General features: G+C 39.0%; 1 protein-coding gene across 4 annotated transcripts in view; it reads right to left on the reverse strand.

The window, feature by feature from the left end:
- Thrb (thyroid hormone receptor beta) overlaps positions 1 to 14,034 on the reverse strand; it is a 376,510-nt gene that overhangs the window by 39,119 nt on the left and 323,357 nt on the right. Inside the window, exon 1 of one of the 4 annotated variants that reach the window (XM_042679965.1) lies at positions 437 to 938. The exons of the other annotated variants lie outside the window; for them this stretch is intronic. Coding sequence (XP_042535899.1) covers positions 437 to 764 — 328 coding nt within the window. The 5' untranslated portion in view covers positions 765 to 938. Of the gene's footprint in view, positions 1 to 436; positions 939 to 14,034 lie in introns of those variants that run through there. 4 annotated transcript variants of the gene reach the window in all.

The raw sequence follows: 14,034 nt of genomic DNA on the forward strand, positions 1-14,034 counted from the left end.
AGATAAGTAAAATAAGCTTGCAATAATGAAGTGCCAACAAAAAGTCAAATGCAGTTTTGGTCTGAACATGAAAGGAGGAGAATTATCTTATTCAGATACTAACATGTCTATCCAAGAGGAAACCTCATGCCTGTTTTCCTTAGCAAAGAAACCAATACCACTCCTATTGGGCAATAAAGATAGATAGGCCCACAGGCACATACATCCCAGAAAACCAACTCTCTCCAGCTCTCACACACAAAGAAAGAAAACATTTGGAAATCACTGTGGCCAACAGTCCTTCAATCACCTAGCAACCTCTCTTTCGGCTGCCTTTTAATTTTGAATACTCAGCGTTCATATACAAAAATGTGACAAGTCAGATGCACACTAACTTCAAGAGGAAACATAAACAACACTGGAACTTGGGACAAATTTAAGCAGAAAGGGTCCCTACCTTTTCTTTGAGAGTACGGTGGTGACTGTACTTGAGGAAAAGTAGGCTTTTCTTCAGAGAGATATGCAGGCTGGCTGTATTGATGCAGGGCCATATCCAAGTCAGAGTCCTTGCTTTTCAACATGTTTCCAGGGTAACTACAGGTATACAGCTGGTTCACTGCCCAGGCCTGTTCCATATATACGCTGTTCCTGGGTACCGTCTGAGCAGCACCACCACCGAAGCCCGGACTGTCCTCCAGGTAGGTGTAATAATCAGTGGCCTGCATGTAGCAGTTGCTGCCGGCTGCTGGGCACACTTCATACATTTCTTGCATACAGTAGTTCATTTTGTTATCCTGGTTCAGTTTCTACTTTACATATACATACACGCTACGCACGCTTTCACCAGCCCCCTCCCTATGAGCAGGGCCTATACACCCAGAAGCATATATACATACACATGAAAGGACAGGGGAAGATGAATAACCACCACCAGCACAGCAAGCCAGCCTGCTTCACTTGGGAATAGCACCTGATGTGCTAAAATCCTACCCAGATGGAGGTGTCTTTAGAGCTCTCCTGCCATCCCCACACAGTGGAAAGCAGATTTATAACTATAAAGGTCTTAAGCTGTACATGCAGCTAATTCCTGGGGAAGATGGCAGGCAGGTGCAAATGGTCTCACCCAGATAAGGAGCGATAAGCAAGAAGGTTCCTTTTACTGTGAAGTTGGGAAAGATTCATTTTATACATGGGGTTTAACCCTTTTTGACTTGATTAGAACACGATTACTCATTGTTATGGACAACTTAAGCGTGAAATGTTTTGAAGACATCTTAAAAGAATATCCTTGGATATACAGACAATCCTAAAATCAATAATCTAGTTTATTAGCATCAACAAGAGAAAATCTAGGAGTAATGAGCCTGACAATTGACTGGGAGGCTTTAATCTGGTTGTGTGAACATTAGTGGATGATTCTTTGTTGAACACTACCAATTGGCTTTTAATAGCTGGTTCCAACCATCCATCCATGATCCTTGGTTCTCACTGGCCACCTTGAAAATGTTGGTGTCATGTGCTCTATCCTCTTCCTTGTTCCTGGGCATTTTCTATATTGTTATCACTGATCTACATAAGATGTAAAACAAATCAGCTGTCTTCATGACTTGTTTATAAGGATGAGAATGTGCCAATGAGCCGCCACGAGGAACAGACCTGTATTATAGCAGCTTTCCAGTTCCTTTGAGCTGAGCAATGCTGATTAGCAGTGTGTGGAAGACTGTGCCCCTGCTTTAATTCCAGTCACATCTTTGCAATTATTTTCAACTTTAATGTAACTGAGGTAGAATTCATGGACTTGTCACTTAAAGGTAGTGATCTGAGAGGAAATGTATTTCCTGTAAGAATCACCATGTCTTTTTAATTAAGGAACTATCCAATTAGAATGGAAATGCTTGTGAGATGATTATGAGTGGTTTTCTTTCTGTGAACAGTAGCCAGTGTTGTCCATATATGCATATGGTTCCCTAGATCATGACATCAGCCAGGGGGGAGGTGCTTACTGTTAACCCTAGGGGTTCTTTCTCTTTCTCCTGGTATGTTGAAGTGGCTCATACTTGTACAGTACTTTATAAATGAACTAAAGGGGTCATTGATTTAGAAAACAACCAAGAGGCAAATTAAAAGGAAAGACAGGCAAGGTGACTCATGTGAATGGTTGGTAACAAGACTTGACAGGGACCAGGTATATGCCTGTAATACCAGCACTTCAGAGGCTGAGGTGAGAGGATTGTGAATTCCCAGTTACTCTAGGCTACACAGCAAGATAATGTTGAAAAAGGAGGAGGAATTGTAATGATGAGATGTATAAAACACGAGGTTGAAAATTACAACTTCGGCCTGGGGGGGGGGGTGGAGGTAGTTGTGGAGGTGGGAAGGAAGGGATGGTAGGGGGAAAACAAAGGTGGAGGCAACAATGATCAATAGGAAATGTACTCATTACCTTGATCATATAACTGTAACCCCTCTGTACAATGGTTTTACAATAAAAAAATGTACAAAAAAGGAGGAGGAAGAGGAGAAAGGGAAGGAGGAAGAGAGGAAGGGAAAGAAGGAAGAAAGGGAGGGAAGGAGGAACGGACTAGAAAACTATAACTGAGCTATAAGTGAAGTAATGTCTCTAATTAGTATAACTGAAACTGGAAAATGAATTAAAACATTCCATAAAGTTGATATTAGGAGTAAAAATATGAGGCTCATATTTTAATAATGACTTGCCAATATTCTTTTAAAGAAAATTATTTACAAGCATTTTAAAGAACATATACACGGGCTGGGAAGGTGGCTCAGTGGTAGAGTGCTTGCCTTGCATGCATGAGGACCTTGGCTTGATTCCTCAACACCACATAAGTAGAAAAATCCAGAAGTGGTGCTGTGGCTCAAGTGGTTGAGTGCTAGCCTCAAGTGTCCAGGCCCAGAGTTCAGGCCTCAAGACCGACCAAAAAAAAAAAAAAAGAAGAACACATACACAACATTACAATGAATATTTATTTCCTCCCTATTCAAAATGTCAATACACTCTGAAAAAAAAATCAACCTTTCAATAAGGCAGTCTTTTTCCTGGCAACCATGCTCTCTAAGTCCTCTTTTTCTGGTTGGGAGCTAAATGTGGAACCGATCTGAACTTGTAGTTTTTCCCAGGTACTTTGTGGTTCTGAGCCTTTCCTTGTTTTCATCACTAACAATGCCAACTAAAGCCAGAACATGAATGGACATTCCAAAGGGATACTGTAAAACAATTTCAGATGTCCTTAAGTGTGCTTGAGAAATCCCAGTGTTACCCTTTCTCTTGAAAAGGAGATTCATACTATTGTCAAAAAGGGTGAGGACTTCCTCTCCTTTTTTTTGTCACTGGTTATTGGAAGAGTCAGCTGCATTTTTACTGAATTTAGGAAAAGGTGAGTTCCCTCCAAAATGTTTTACTAGAACTCTCTTTCACTTTTATCTTTTGGAGAAAACAGAACAAACTCTCACACCAAGCTGGAATACTTGTAATGAATCCATGGAACTCTTGCTGCTATGAACTGAAAATGGAGTTCAGTGCTCACACTACGTGAGAAACAGGGCCACTCATGTCCCCCTATGGAAGCAATTACACTTGTTATCTGAGACTGTGTATGCTTCTAAGTTTATAAAGGACTCAACTCATTATGTGTCATGAGTGAGGTGAGCTTCAATAAGGGTATTTCCAATTTCCTTGACTGACTGCCCTAATTTAATCATTTAGTGAGAAGTTTAAGAAATCTGAGATGTCTGTTTTTAGGTCATTAGCCCAGTTATTAATTGGATTGTTGGCTCTTTGGCAGTTTAATTTTTGTAGATTTAATTTTTTAAGCTCAAAGTGTATTTTGGATATTAGATTCTTGTCTGAAAAATAGCGGCAAAAAACCTTTTCCCATTCTTTAGGCTTTTTTTGTATGTTGGCTTACTCCTTTGTTGTGAAGAAGCTTTAAAATTTGATTAGGTAGTTGTACAAATGAGTTGTCATTGAATAGAACAGTACATAAACACAGTGCCCTTTGACCAATGTCATCCTTTCTAGCATTCTCACCCACCCCTCCACTACACCCCTTTCCTCACTTTTCTAGGTTATATATTGGATTTTTTTGGCATTTAACAAAGCAATTTATGTACCCAATGCATTTTGATCTGTGTCATACCTTCAACATTTCTCGTCCATGCTTTTACACATCCCTTCCCTATTTTTCTCAGTTCTGTGGCTCATTTCCCCCATTTATTCCTCTACTACTCTCCTTTTGACCTTCTCCTCTCACTCCCTGCAAGTATCCATTCTTAGTACTCATTTTGTGGGACATTGACTTAGTTTTTCTATTTGTGTTTTCCATAGATTCTATTATACTTCAGTTAATTCATTTATAACTGCTTTGGTGCCACCCAGTGTGCTTACTTATAGATTTACAGGAACTTTCTAGTTCTCACTAATGAGGGAAACTGTGCAATCTATGCCTCTCTGGGTCTGGCTTATTTCATTTAACATAATCCTCTCCAAGTCTTTCCATTTCCTTACGAATGGTTCAATGTCATTCTTTCTAATGGATGAGCAGAATTTCATTGTTTGATAAAATACCATTTATCAAGTCTTTCTTTGATTTGTTGTGATTCTGAATTATTACTCAGACAGTTTCTGCCTGTGCTGAGGAGTCTTAATGTTTCTCCTCCTTTCTGTAAGTTTCATGGTTTCAAATTTTACATTGAAGCCTTTGATCCATTTTGAATTGACACTGGTGCAAGATGATATAAGGATGTAGTGTCAGTTTTTTGTATGTGGATATCCAATTTTCCCAGCACCATTTGTTGAATAGGCTCTCTTTCTTCCAAACTATGTTTTTGGCTCCCAAATATTAGATGACTATTTTCTGGGTCTTCTATTCTGTTCCATTGGCCCACAGGGCTGTTTTTGTGCTGGTACCAAGCTGTTTTCATTACTATAGCTCTATAGTAGAGTTTGAAGTTTGGTATTATTATACCCGCAGCACTACTTTCCCTGATATGGCTTGCTTTTGGATCTTTTGTGGTTCCATATGAAATTGTGGACTGCTTTCTCTATCTTATTGAAGAATGATGTTGGGATTTTGATGGGTATTGTGCATTGAATTTGTAGATTGCTTTGGGCAGTATTGTCCTTTTCATGATGTTAATCCTGCCAATCCAGAAGAATGGAAGGAATTTCTATTTCCTTAGGTCTTCAGTTTCTGTTATTAAATTTTAAAGTTTTCACTATATATGTTTTTCACATCCTTGGTTAATTCTTACTTTTTTTTCCTGAGGCTATGGAAAATGGATTGTTTTTCTGATTTCAGTCTCAATCAATCTTCTCATTGTTGGCATACAGAAAAGCTCCTTTTCTGTTTGCTCTTTCACCAAAGTTTTGAATCAGCTCTAATAGCTTTAGGGGGAGTCTATATGTCCTTTACATATAGGATCATGTCAGCTGCAAGAAAGGATAGTTTTATTTTTTTCCTTCCCTATTTGGATCCATTTTTTTTCTTGTCTTGTTGCTTTTGCTAGGGATTCTAGTACTGTATTGAAGAGGAGTGGAGAGACTGGACATCCTTATCTTGTTCTTGATTTTAGAGGAAATAGTTTTAGTGTTTTACCATTAAGTATAATGTTGGCTGCAGATTTGTCATAAATAGTCTTTATAATAGTGAGAAATGCTCCACATATTCCTAGCTTCTCCAGAGTTTTTTTTTTTTTTTTTTTATCATAAAGGGATGTTGGATCTTGTCAAAGTATTTTTCTCCATCTAATGAGATAATCATGTGATTCTTGTCATTGAAGAGTACACGGGACTTCAGAAGAAGTGCCTTAGGGAGGGGCTATTCAGTATACTTGCAAGCAGGCAGCAAAGACAATAGATGAACCTTAGGGCAACCGCTGAGACTTCTAGCTTCTACTCTAATGATTGTTTTCACTTTGATTTACTAATAGACTCTCTATATTTTAGTTGAGTGCATGCCCTTTGAGAAAAATTTCTCATTTGCTAATCTTCCTGTACCCAGATGTGTCTATGTGACTAAATTCTACCCAATGAGTTGTAATAAAGGAAGTGGTACAAGTCAGTTTATAGAAAACTTACAAGATGGCCTAAAAGATAACTAGTGCATGACATTTTGTTCTAGCTTCTACCTGCAATGTGGATATGATGGCTGGTGCTCTACCCACCATTTTAGTCTATGAAGATAAGAACCATACTCCAGAGATAGTGTATGAATGAACTAGGAGTCTAGCTTGCTGAAGCCCACAAGACTGCCATACTAGCTGTAGACTGCAAGACTCTTTTCCCAAGAAAGAAATAAAACTTATTTATATTGTAGTTTCTTTTTTTGATACACTAGAACAGTACCCAACTTATTGCAAAGGTTAAAGGACTTTAAGTAGAGCTCTTGTAATAGTGACTGATGTAGTTGACATCACTGTGTACACATAATAATCACTATTACTGGAAGGTGTACTTGCTCTTCTCAGTCTATCCTACAAATGATAGTCTGTGAGCCAAATATGGCCCACCATCTGTTTTATAAATAAAGTTTTATTGGAATGTAGCTATGTTTATTTGTTAACACTGTGTATGGTTGCTTTTGTGCTCTAATGGTAGAGTTGATTGGTTTCAAGAGAGACCATATGGCCTGCTGAAAATATTTACTGTCTGGAGCTTTGGAGAAAAAGATTGTCAGCCTATTCTCTAGATGGTTTTATCCTGTCTGTAGATTTAAGTGCTGGCATCACTGCAGCCCCAATACCCTCATTACCTACATGGCCTTCCCATTGGCCTGGCCACTCATTAGTTCTTTCTTGATGCCCCAACCAAAAGGAGATGCTTATAAACAGCAAAGCAGGCCACATCAAACCACTGCTTAAAGCCTTCTATGGCTTCTCAGTGCATTTAGGACCAAATCCACTCTACCAAAAGGCAGTCCTTCTCTAGTTCCCATCAACCCCTTCTCTTCTCATACACTTGACTGCAGCCCAAATAGTGCCCTTGTTGTTCTGTGAACACTCAAGTTCTTCTCCACCTCAAGGGCACCTCACATGTTTTTCTTTCTGTCCGTCTGAAATGTCCTTTCCTTGAGCTCTTCATAAAATATAGCCTTTTCATCTTTGAAGACTGAGTTTGAATGTCACTTGCTCTGCATTTCAGGAGCCTCTTTTGATTCCATTATAGGTCTGGAGGCCTGCGACCATCATCACATATATTACAACATTTGCTCTTAGAAAAAATATAGAGAACTAAATGTATATTAAGAAAGATACCATTTTCTGGATGGGCCTAGAAAAAAATTATGTTAAATGGAATAAGTCAGACTCAAAGACAAAATGTGCACATTTTCTCTTGTATGTGGGAGCTAGATCTAAAATACTAACATGAATAATAACATACACAGCGTTTTATGCATACACACAAATTGAGTAAAGGGTGGTATATATAGGGAGAGAGTCTAACGGTGTAACTCCTGTGAACTAGTTAAGTGCTTAAGAAAATGAATACTAGGAAGTAAAAAAATGTTTGGGGGTAGTGAAATTAGGACACCACAAGAACAGAAGAAAGGTAAGCAAATCGAGGAAGGGTGAGCAAATGTAGTCATTATATTCAATGTAAAACTTGAACTTGAGGGTAGTGATGGAAGTGGGGAAGATGGGAGAGAACAAGGGAAGGAGTAATATTGATCAAGATGCATTGTACTCATAATCTGACTTACGGAATTATAACTTTTTTGTTCAACTACTTAATAACATTATGAATAATGCAATAAATAACAAAAAGATACCATGTTAAAACATAAAAATATCATGTTTAATAGGGAAACTATTTTGGGGAGATAGCCAGTGAGAGGGGGAAGAATGAAAGGTGAGAGTGGAGAGTATGATGAAGGTAAATTATATGTACGTATGAAAACATTTTAGTGAATCTCCCTAGTATAAGTAATATTTTAGATATGGTAATAAATGTATTATCTTAGGCTCTGAGCATTCCTGAGAGATAGGGACGGTATAAAATCCATCCGGCTTATTCTTTTATATCTCTGGTAGTACAGAACAAAGACAGACCCACTTAGCTATCTCAACTGATTCATTATCACTGCCAAAAATATCTGCTCTTAAAGGGTTATATTTGGCTACATTTCTTTCTCTCTAAAGGACCTACTCAATTGAGGCAAGTTCCTTTCCTAAATGTAAAGGGGTAGGACTCTCAGTTTTGCCATTCAAGTGCTAAAAGACATCTAGATGCTGGCTTTCTTGGTCTCTTGATGTCTAGAATCTTCTGACTCACCACTTTTATACATTAGGGTTCTAAAATAGGCATGAGAGGGGAGGATTGGGTGGGGGGGGGCAGGGGAAGGATGGGAAAGGATGGGACGGGGAAACAAAGGAGGAGGCTACAATGCTTGATAAGAAATGCACTCATTATCTTGCCCATGTAATTGTAACCCCCTCTGTACAGTATTTTCACAATAAAAAATAAAAATTAAAAAAATAGACATGAGAGATACATTAAAGACAAAGCAATAAAAAGAAGTTCAATAGTCTAATGAGTCTGGGAAATTGATGCACTGTATAGCTTCCTCTTGGAGATACACATCATACACACATGTGCATGCACACCGCACCCCCCCCCCCCATACCCACACACAGACACCTGCTATGTTTTGTTGGCTTTGTGCAGCAGCATTTCTCTAACAAGTCTTGTCACAGAACTCCATGTATCTGGTGACATTACAAATACCCAGTGAAACAGACTTTGAGAATGCCTTTAGGCCTTATCAGGCATGATCAGTTCTGCCCTGTTTGGTATGTACACAGGATCTGAGGCCACCTGCAGGGATAGAATCTCACCTGGAAGAGCAGTGCCCTTTCTCAAGCTACATACCTACGACAGAGGCAGGAACCTGGGCAGGTGCTGAAGGTAAGTGTCCTGTTTTGTCTTTATCTAGAAGGAAAGCCACAGGCTGGACACATGGAAGAATATATCACCAGGGGGGTCCACAGAACAAGACTCAGACCTCTTCGCTATCAAAACATGTGGTACTCTGCATTTGTTTCTAATGTTTCTCTTTGGGAATTTAATAAAACCTTTTGACAGTGCCAGCTTGTTACAGCTCCACAAAAGGACAGCAACTCAACAGAAAGTGAAATTACTTTCATAAAAATGTGCTTGGAAAAAAATAATGACAGCATAGCTTGCCACACAGGGAATGGTTTCTGATCTGGTAGAGTGGAACAAATGGAGTGGGACAAGATACTTTTGGGGCCTACTGACTAGTGGAGAAGTCCTGATGAAGTCCTAATGGCTCTTCCACCAGATGCTGTCAGTTGGGTCTGAGGATTATAGAGTGTTTTATTTCCCTAGGGTGGGCTGGTTGTCCTGGCACATTCATAAAAGACTGCACTCACTACAACAGCCTTCTATTAGGTGATGTGCAGTCAATGTGTAGAATGAGTGAGTGGATGAGCAGCCCTGGTATATCTACAGAGGTTTTAGAACACGCCCTAATGTACCTGTATCCTCAAAAAGTCATTCTGGGACCCACAGCTTTAGGATCACCACACACTTCTTAGAAATGCAACATTTTCAGCTATACCCTTGAGCAACTGGATCAGAAACTCTAGAGGGAGTTGGCTTTCCTGGGGCTTCTGATGCAGCTAAAGTGTTTTTTGTTGTTGTTGTTGGTTGTGGGGCTTGAACTCTGAACCTGGGTGCTGTCCCTCAGCTCTTCAGCTCAAGGCAAGCGCTCTACCTACCACTTGAGCCATAGCACCACTTCTGGTTTTCTGGTGGTTTATTGGAGATGAGTCTCCTGGACATTCCTGCCTGAGCTGGCTCTGAACTGTAATCCTCAGATCTCAGCCTCCTGAGTAGCGAGGATTACAGGTGTGAGCCACCAGCCCCTGGCTCGATTTGCTTTATTGTATAATAACAATACACAGTGTCTTCCCTTCCCTCACTCTCTCCCAGTCCCTCCCTCCCATTTCCACTCACAAGTTGTATAGTTCATGTTCATCACAGCATCTAGTGAGCTCCACGGTGATGCAGCTCACGTTTGAGAGCCACCCCCCTGTCAGCAGGCCAGGCCTCCTTAGGATGGTCTCCCTCAACTGTTCCACCTGCTCTGGCTGTTTTGGGAGCTTTGAAGTCTTAACGTTTTTTTTTCTTTTTCTTCTGTTTCAGTTTATTCCTGGTCTTGAGACAGGATAACATAAAGGTTATAGATAGGGAGATTAAAACTTTTTTAAAATGTGTGCTGGCAGTAAGACTTGAACTTAAAGGCTTCACACTCTTTCTTAGCTTATTATCTCAAATTAAGACTCTACCATTTGAGTTATACTTCCACGCCTCACTGTATGGTGATTAGTTGGAGATAAAAAAGTCTCTCAGATTTGTTTGCCTGGGCTGGCTTTGAACCAGAATCCTCAGATCTCAGCTTTCTGAACAGCTAGGATTATAGGTGTGCCACTGCTGCCCAGCTAAAAGTGAGATTAGGACCAGACTCAAATTAAAACAGGATCAGGAACCCTATTACAGCTGAGTGGATCAATAATTAATTCAGCACACACACACACACACACACACACACACACACACACACACACACACAATGGCTACCTTGTGAAAGTCTCCTTTTGGTGAGATCCCTTGAAATGTATTTTTTTTTCATCGTGGATCTCAAGTTCTTGATGATTTTCACAGAAATGGGAGTAGTTTGGCTGGTATACTGTTTTTGATGTGAAACTTTTATGCTTAATTCATCTAGGGAAACATCATGCTCTATGTGGCCAGTTTAGTTTAACTCTTCTGGCCTCTAATTTGGTTAATTTAGGTGACTTTATAATCACAATATGTAGCAAACTCCATCTGAGAACTTCAGGACGTTTTGGGGTGCAGTGAATTTTGACATCTTTAAAATTGTTTTTGGTAGTACTGGAATTTGAACTCAGGGTCTTATACTTGCTAGGTGGGTGCGCTACCACTTGAGCCATGTCTCCATCTCTTTTTGCACTGTTTATTTTCAGGGTAGTATCTTGCTTTATGCTGGGGCCTGCCTGGGCTGTGACCTTCCTCCTTGTTCTTTTCTGGTGACATCTGTCACCAGAGATGACAGATGTGTGCCACGGTACCCAGCCATTATGCTTCCCCCATAGCTAGAATAACAGGTGTGTATACTTCATTGCCCAGCCATTGTGAAATGGAGTCTCTTGAACATTTGCCGAGGCTGGCCTTAAATCACAATCCCCTGATCTCTGTCTTCCAAGGAGAGAACAGGCTTGGGCCACTGCACTCAGCTGTCTTTTGTCAGCTTTGCTTTTGTGAACACAATATTGTCATCATTGCACAAGCTTTGCCGGCAACCAACCATCACAGTCATAGCCTTATGATGCACAGAAAACTCCCACAGCATGTTGCATATTCTTATAGGCCTCTTCTGTCTCTGGTTAGTCCTTTTTGGTTTTCTTCAAGAGTTAGTCTCTGTGGCTTGCCTTTCAAAAGTGGCCCATCTTTTGATTCTATCTTCAACTATATTCTAACCATTCCTATGGTTACCGGATGGCCTCACTCGTTGGTTGTACACTGTTCCCTTACCTCCAGTGCACGCAATGATCCAAGCACTGTGATAACCACTTTTATGTAGACTATTTCCTATAAACCTTTCAACTATCTCATAAATACATACATATTATCCTCCTTAGGTGGCAAGGAAATAGGTCAGGAGAGGTTATATAACTTGCTGAACGTTATATGTGGCAACCTGAATGCATACTAGAATTTATGGCCAAGACAAACAGCATGTCTGGGTTGCTGTGTTGATGCATTGGTAGCTTATCCTAGGGTCTGGGGTCTATAGGGCTGTGAGGATCAAATCTGCAGTGATTTTTTATATTTTTCCATTGGTCCTCTTTGAGATATCTAGCAATGAAATCAGTTTTAGACAATGGAATTTATACTGCTATACAGCTTGTTACTGGTGGCTCATACCTGTAAGTCTTGGTACTCAGGAGGTTGAGATCTGAGGATTGTGGTTGGAAGCTAGGACAGGCAGGAAAGTCTGTGAAAATTATCTCCAATTAACTAGCAAAAACTGGGAGTGGAGCTGTGGTTCAAGTAGTAGAGCACTAATCTTGAGCAAAAAAGTTCAGGGACAGTGCTCAGGCTCTGCGTTCTAACCCCAGGACCAGCACAAACAAGATACTGCTGAACAATCCTTGTTGGATACTTAGCTTATGAAATTCCTTCTTGTATATTGACAAATGCTTTCAGCATAGGATTTATTCTATTTGTCCCACCTAAGTTTTCAAGTAATGGCCCATTATTCTCATAATATTCCCAGATTTGTGCTATTTCAAGGCATATCTTGAACAGTGTGTCCAATAGATAGATAGAAGAGTACAAATTAAGTACTGGACATTATATATATATATATATATATATATATATATATATGTATATATATATATATACATATATATATGTATATATATATATATATATATATATATATATACATATCCCTAGGATGAAGATTCATGGTTTTATTCTGGCTGATATTTCATAAGACCAAAGGCAAATTGTAAAATGACCTAATGCTATGAGAGAACTGAACATTATTCAAAAAGGAAGCAGGATCCATAAAGTTGGGAGTTGACAGTATGACTTATGAAATATTTCAGGTCACTATATGGTCTTGGAATTCTTCTGTTTTCTAAGCCACCAGCAGAATGTCTATGTTGTTTCTATGAAAAAATATTTAATTCATAAGCAAGTCTGTAATGATCCAATATGGTCTCATGTCAGGCATCATAGTCCAGAAAACACAATGAAATTTTGGTTTGGGAAGAACTTGAGTTAGCATATTTGTTTAATATACTAATGAGGTGTACTGCATGGCTAGAAGTGAGGTGGGTGGAGGGGGTGTTTTCATTCACCTTCCCCAGTAGAAAATGGAGGGATAGTTTTGTTTTCCCCTACACTTGAATAGCAAGAGATTGGTAGTGAAAGTTATTTGACTCACCTGTACTGGTTCCATTAAGTAGAAATTTATTTGAATGTTTTGAGAGTTCACTGATTTACATGTTTCAATACATTCTAAGATCACTTTATGATTGATGTTTTTACAAAAATATGCATAGTTTAATTCCATCTCATTTATTATGGTTAATATGTTTCCCTCTAGCTCTAAAAAAAAAAACTGCACTCTTGTCTATTTTGTTGTTTATGGATGTCATTTGTGTACCTCATTTTATGTGATTTTTAGTTACCTATAGTGATCTATTTTCCCTTAGTTTGATGTGTTAAGATAGTGATTTCTTTGTAATTCACACTGATGAAATTGAGTTGAAAAGTTGAGTGGCTTTGTGAGTGGAATGTTTTTGACATTTAAAAGCTATAGCATACTTTATCTTAGGGCAATCTCTCAGGGATTAATGTTAACACCAATTTCCATCATAATAGGAATAATGAATGAGTGATTGAGTCATTTACATTTACTTTGCCTTTCCACCTTTCAGAATAATGAGTGCAAAGATCTAGACTATATAACAATTGATGTAATTTTCAAAAGATGGATTCTTTGTTCACTAAAGGCTTCTGTCCTCCATTTACACTTGAAAAATGTTAGGAAGAATTGCAGGTAAAAAGTTCAAGGTACAGTATACAGCATTACACAGGTAAGCTGTAAGAACAATGTGTTATGTGCAGATTCTGATCATGAAAGACCACATATTGTGGTGTTCCATTTTGTGCAGTATCCAGAAAACAAAAATGTACAGAAAGAGAAGGTGGCCAGAGGAATAGGAGTTGCTGGAAGTTGTTTTGGGGTGATGGGAATATTCTAAAGTAAGATTGTAGTGATGGTTGCAAGCCATCAACTGTCCATCTAAAATAGGAAAATGCAATGATATATGCCAATAACGTTTTATAAAAGTAGAAGTGAATGTTCACTTGGACACAGGACATACACTAAAATATATAGCATGAAATAGGGAAGATTAGCATGACCCCATTAGGATGAAGTGCATTGTGAAGCATTCCATACTTTCATA

The sequence above is a fragment of the Dipodomys spectabilis genome, unplaced genomic scaffold (genome assembly GCF_019054845.1).
Source record: "Dipodomys spectabilis isolate Male_0828 unplaced genomic scaffold, ASM1905484v1 ptg000054l, whole genome shotgun sequence".
Taxonomy (NCBI): domain Eukaryota; kingdom Metazoa; phylum Chordata; class Mammalia; order Rodentia; family Heteromyidae; genus Dipodomys; species Dipodomys spectabilis.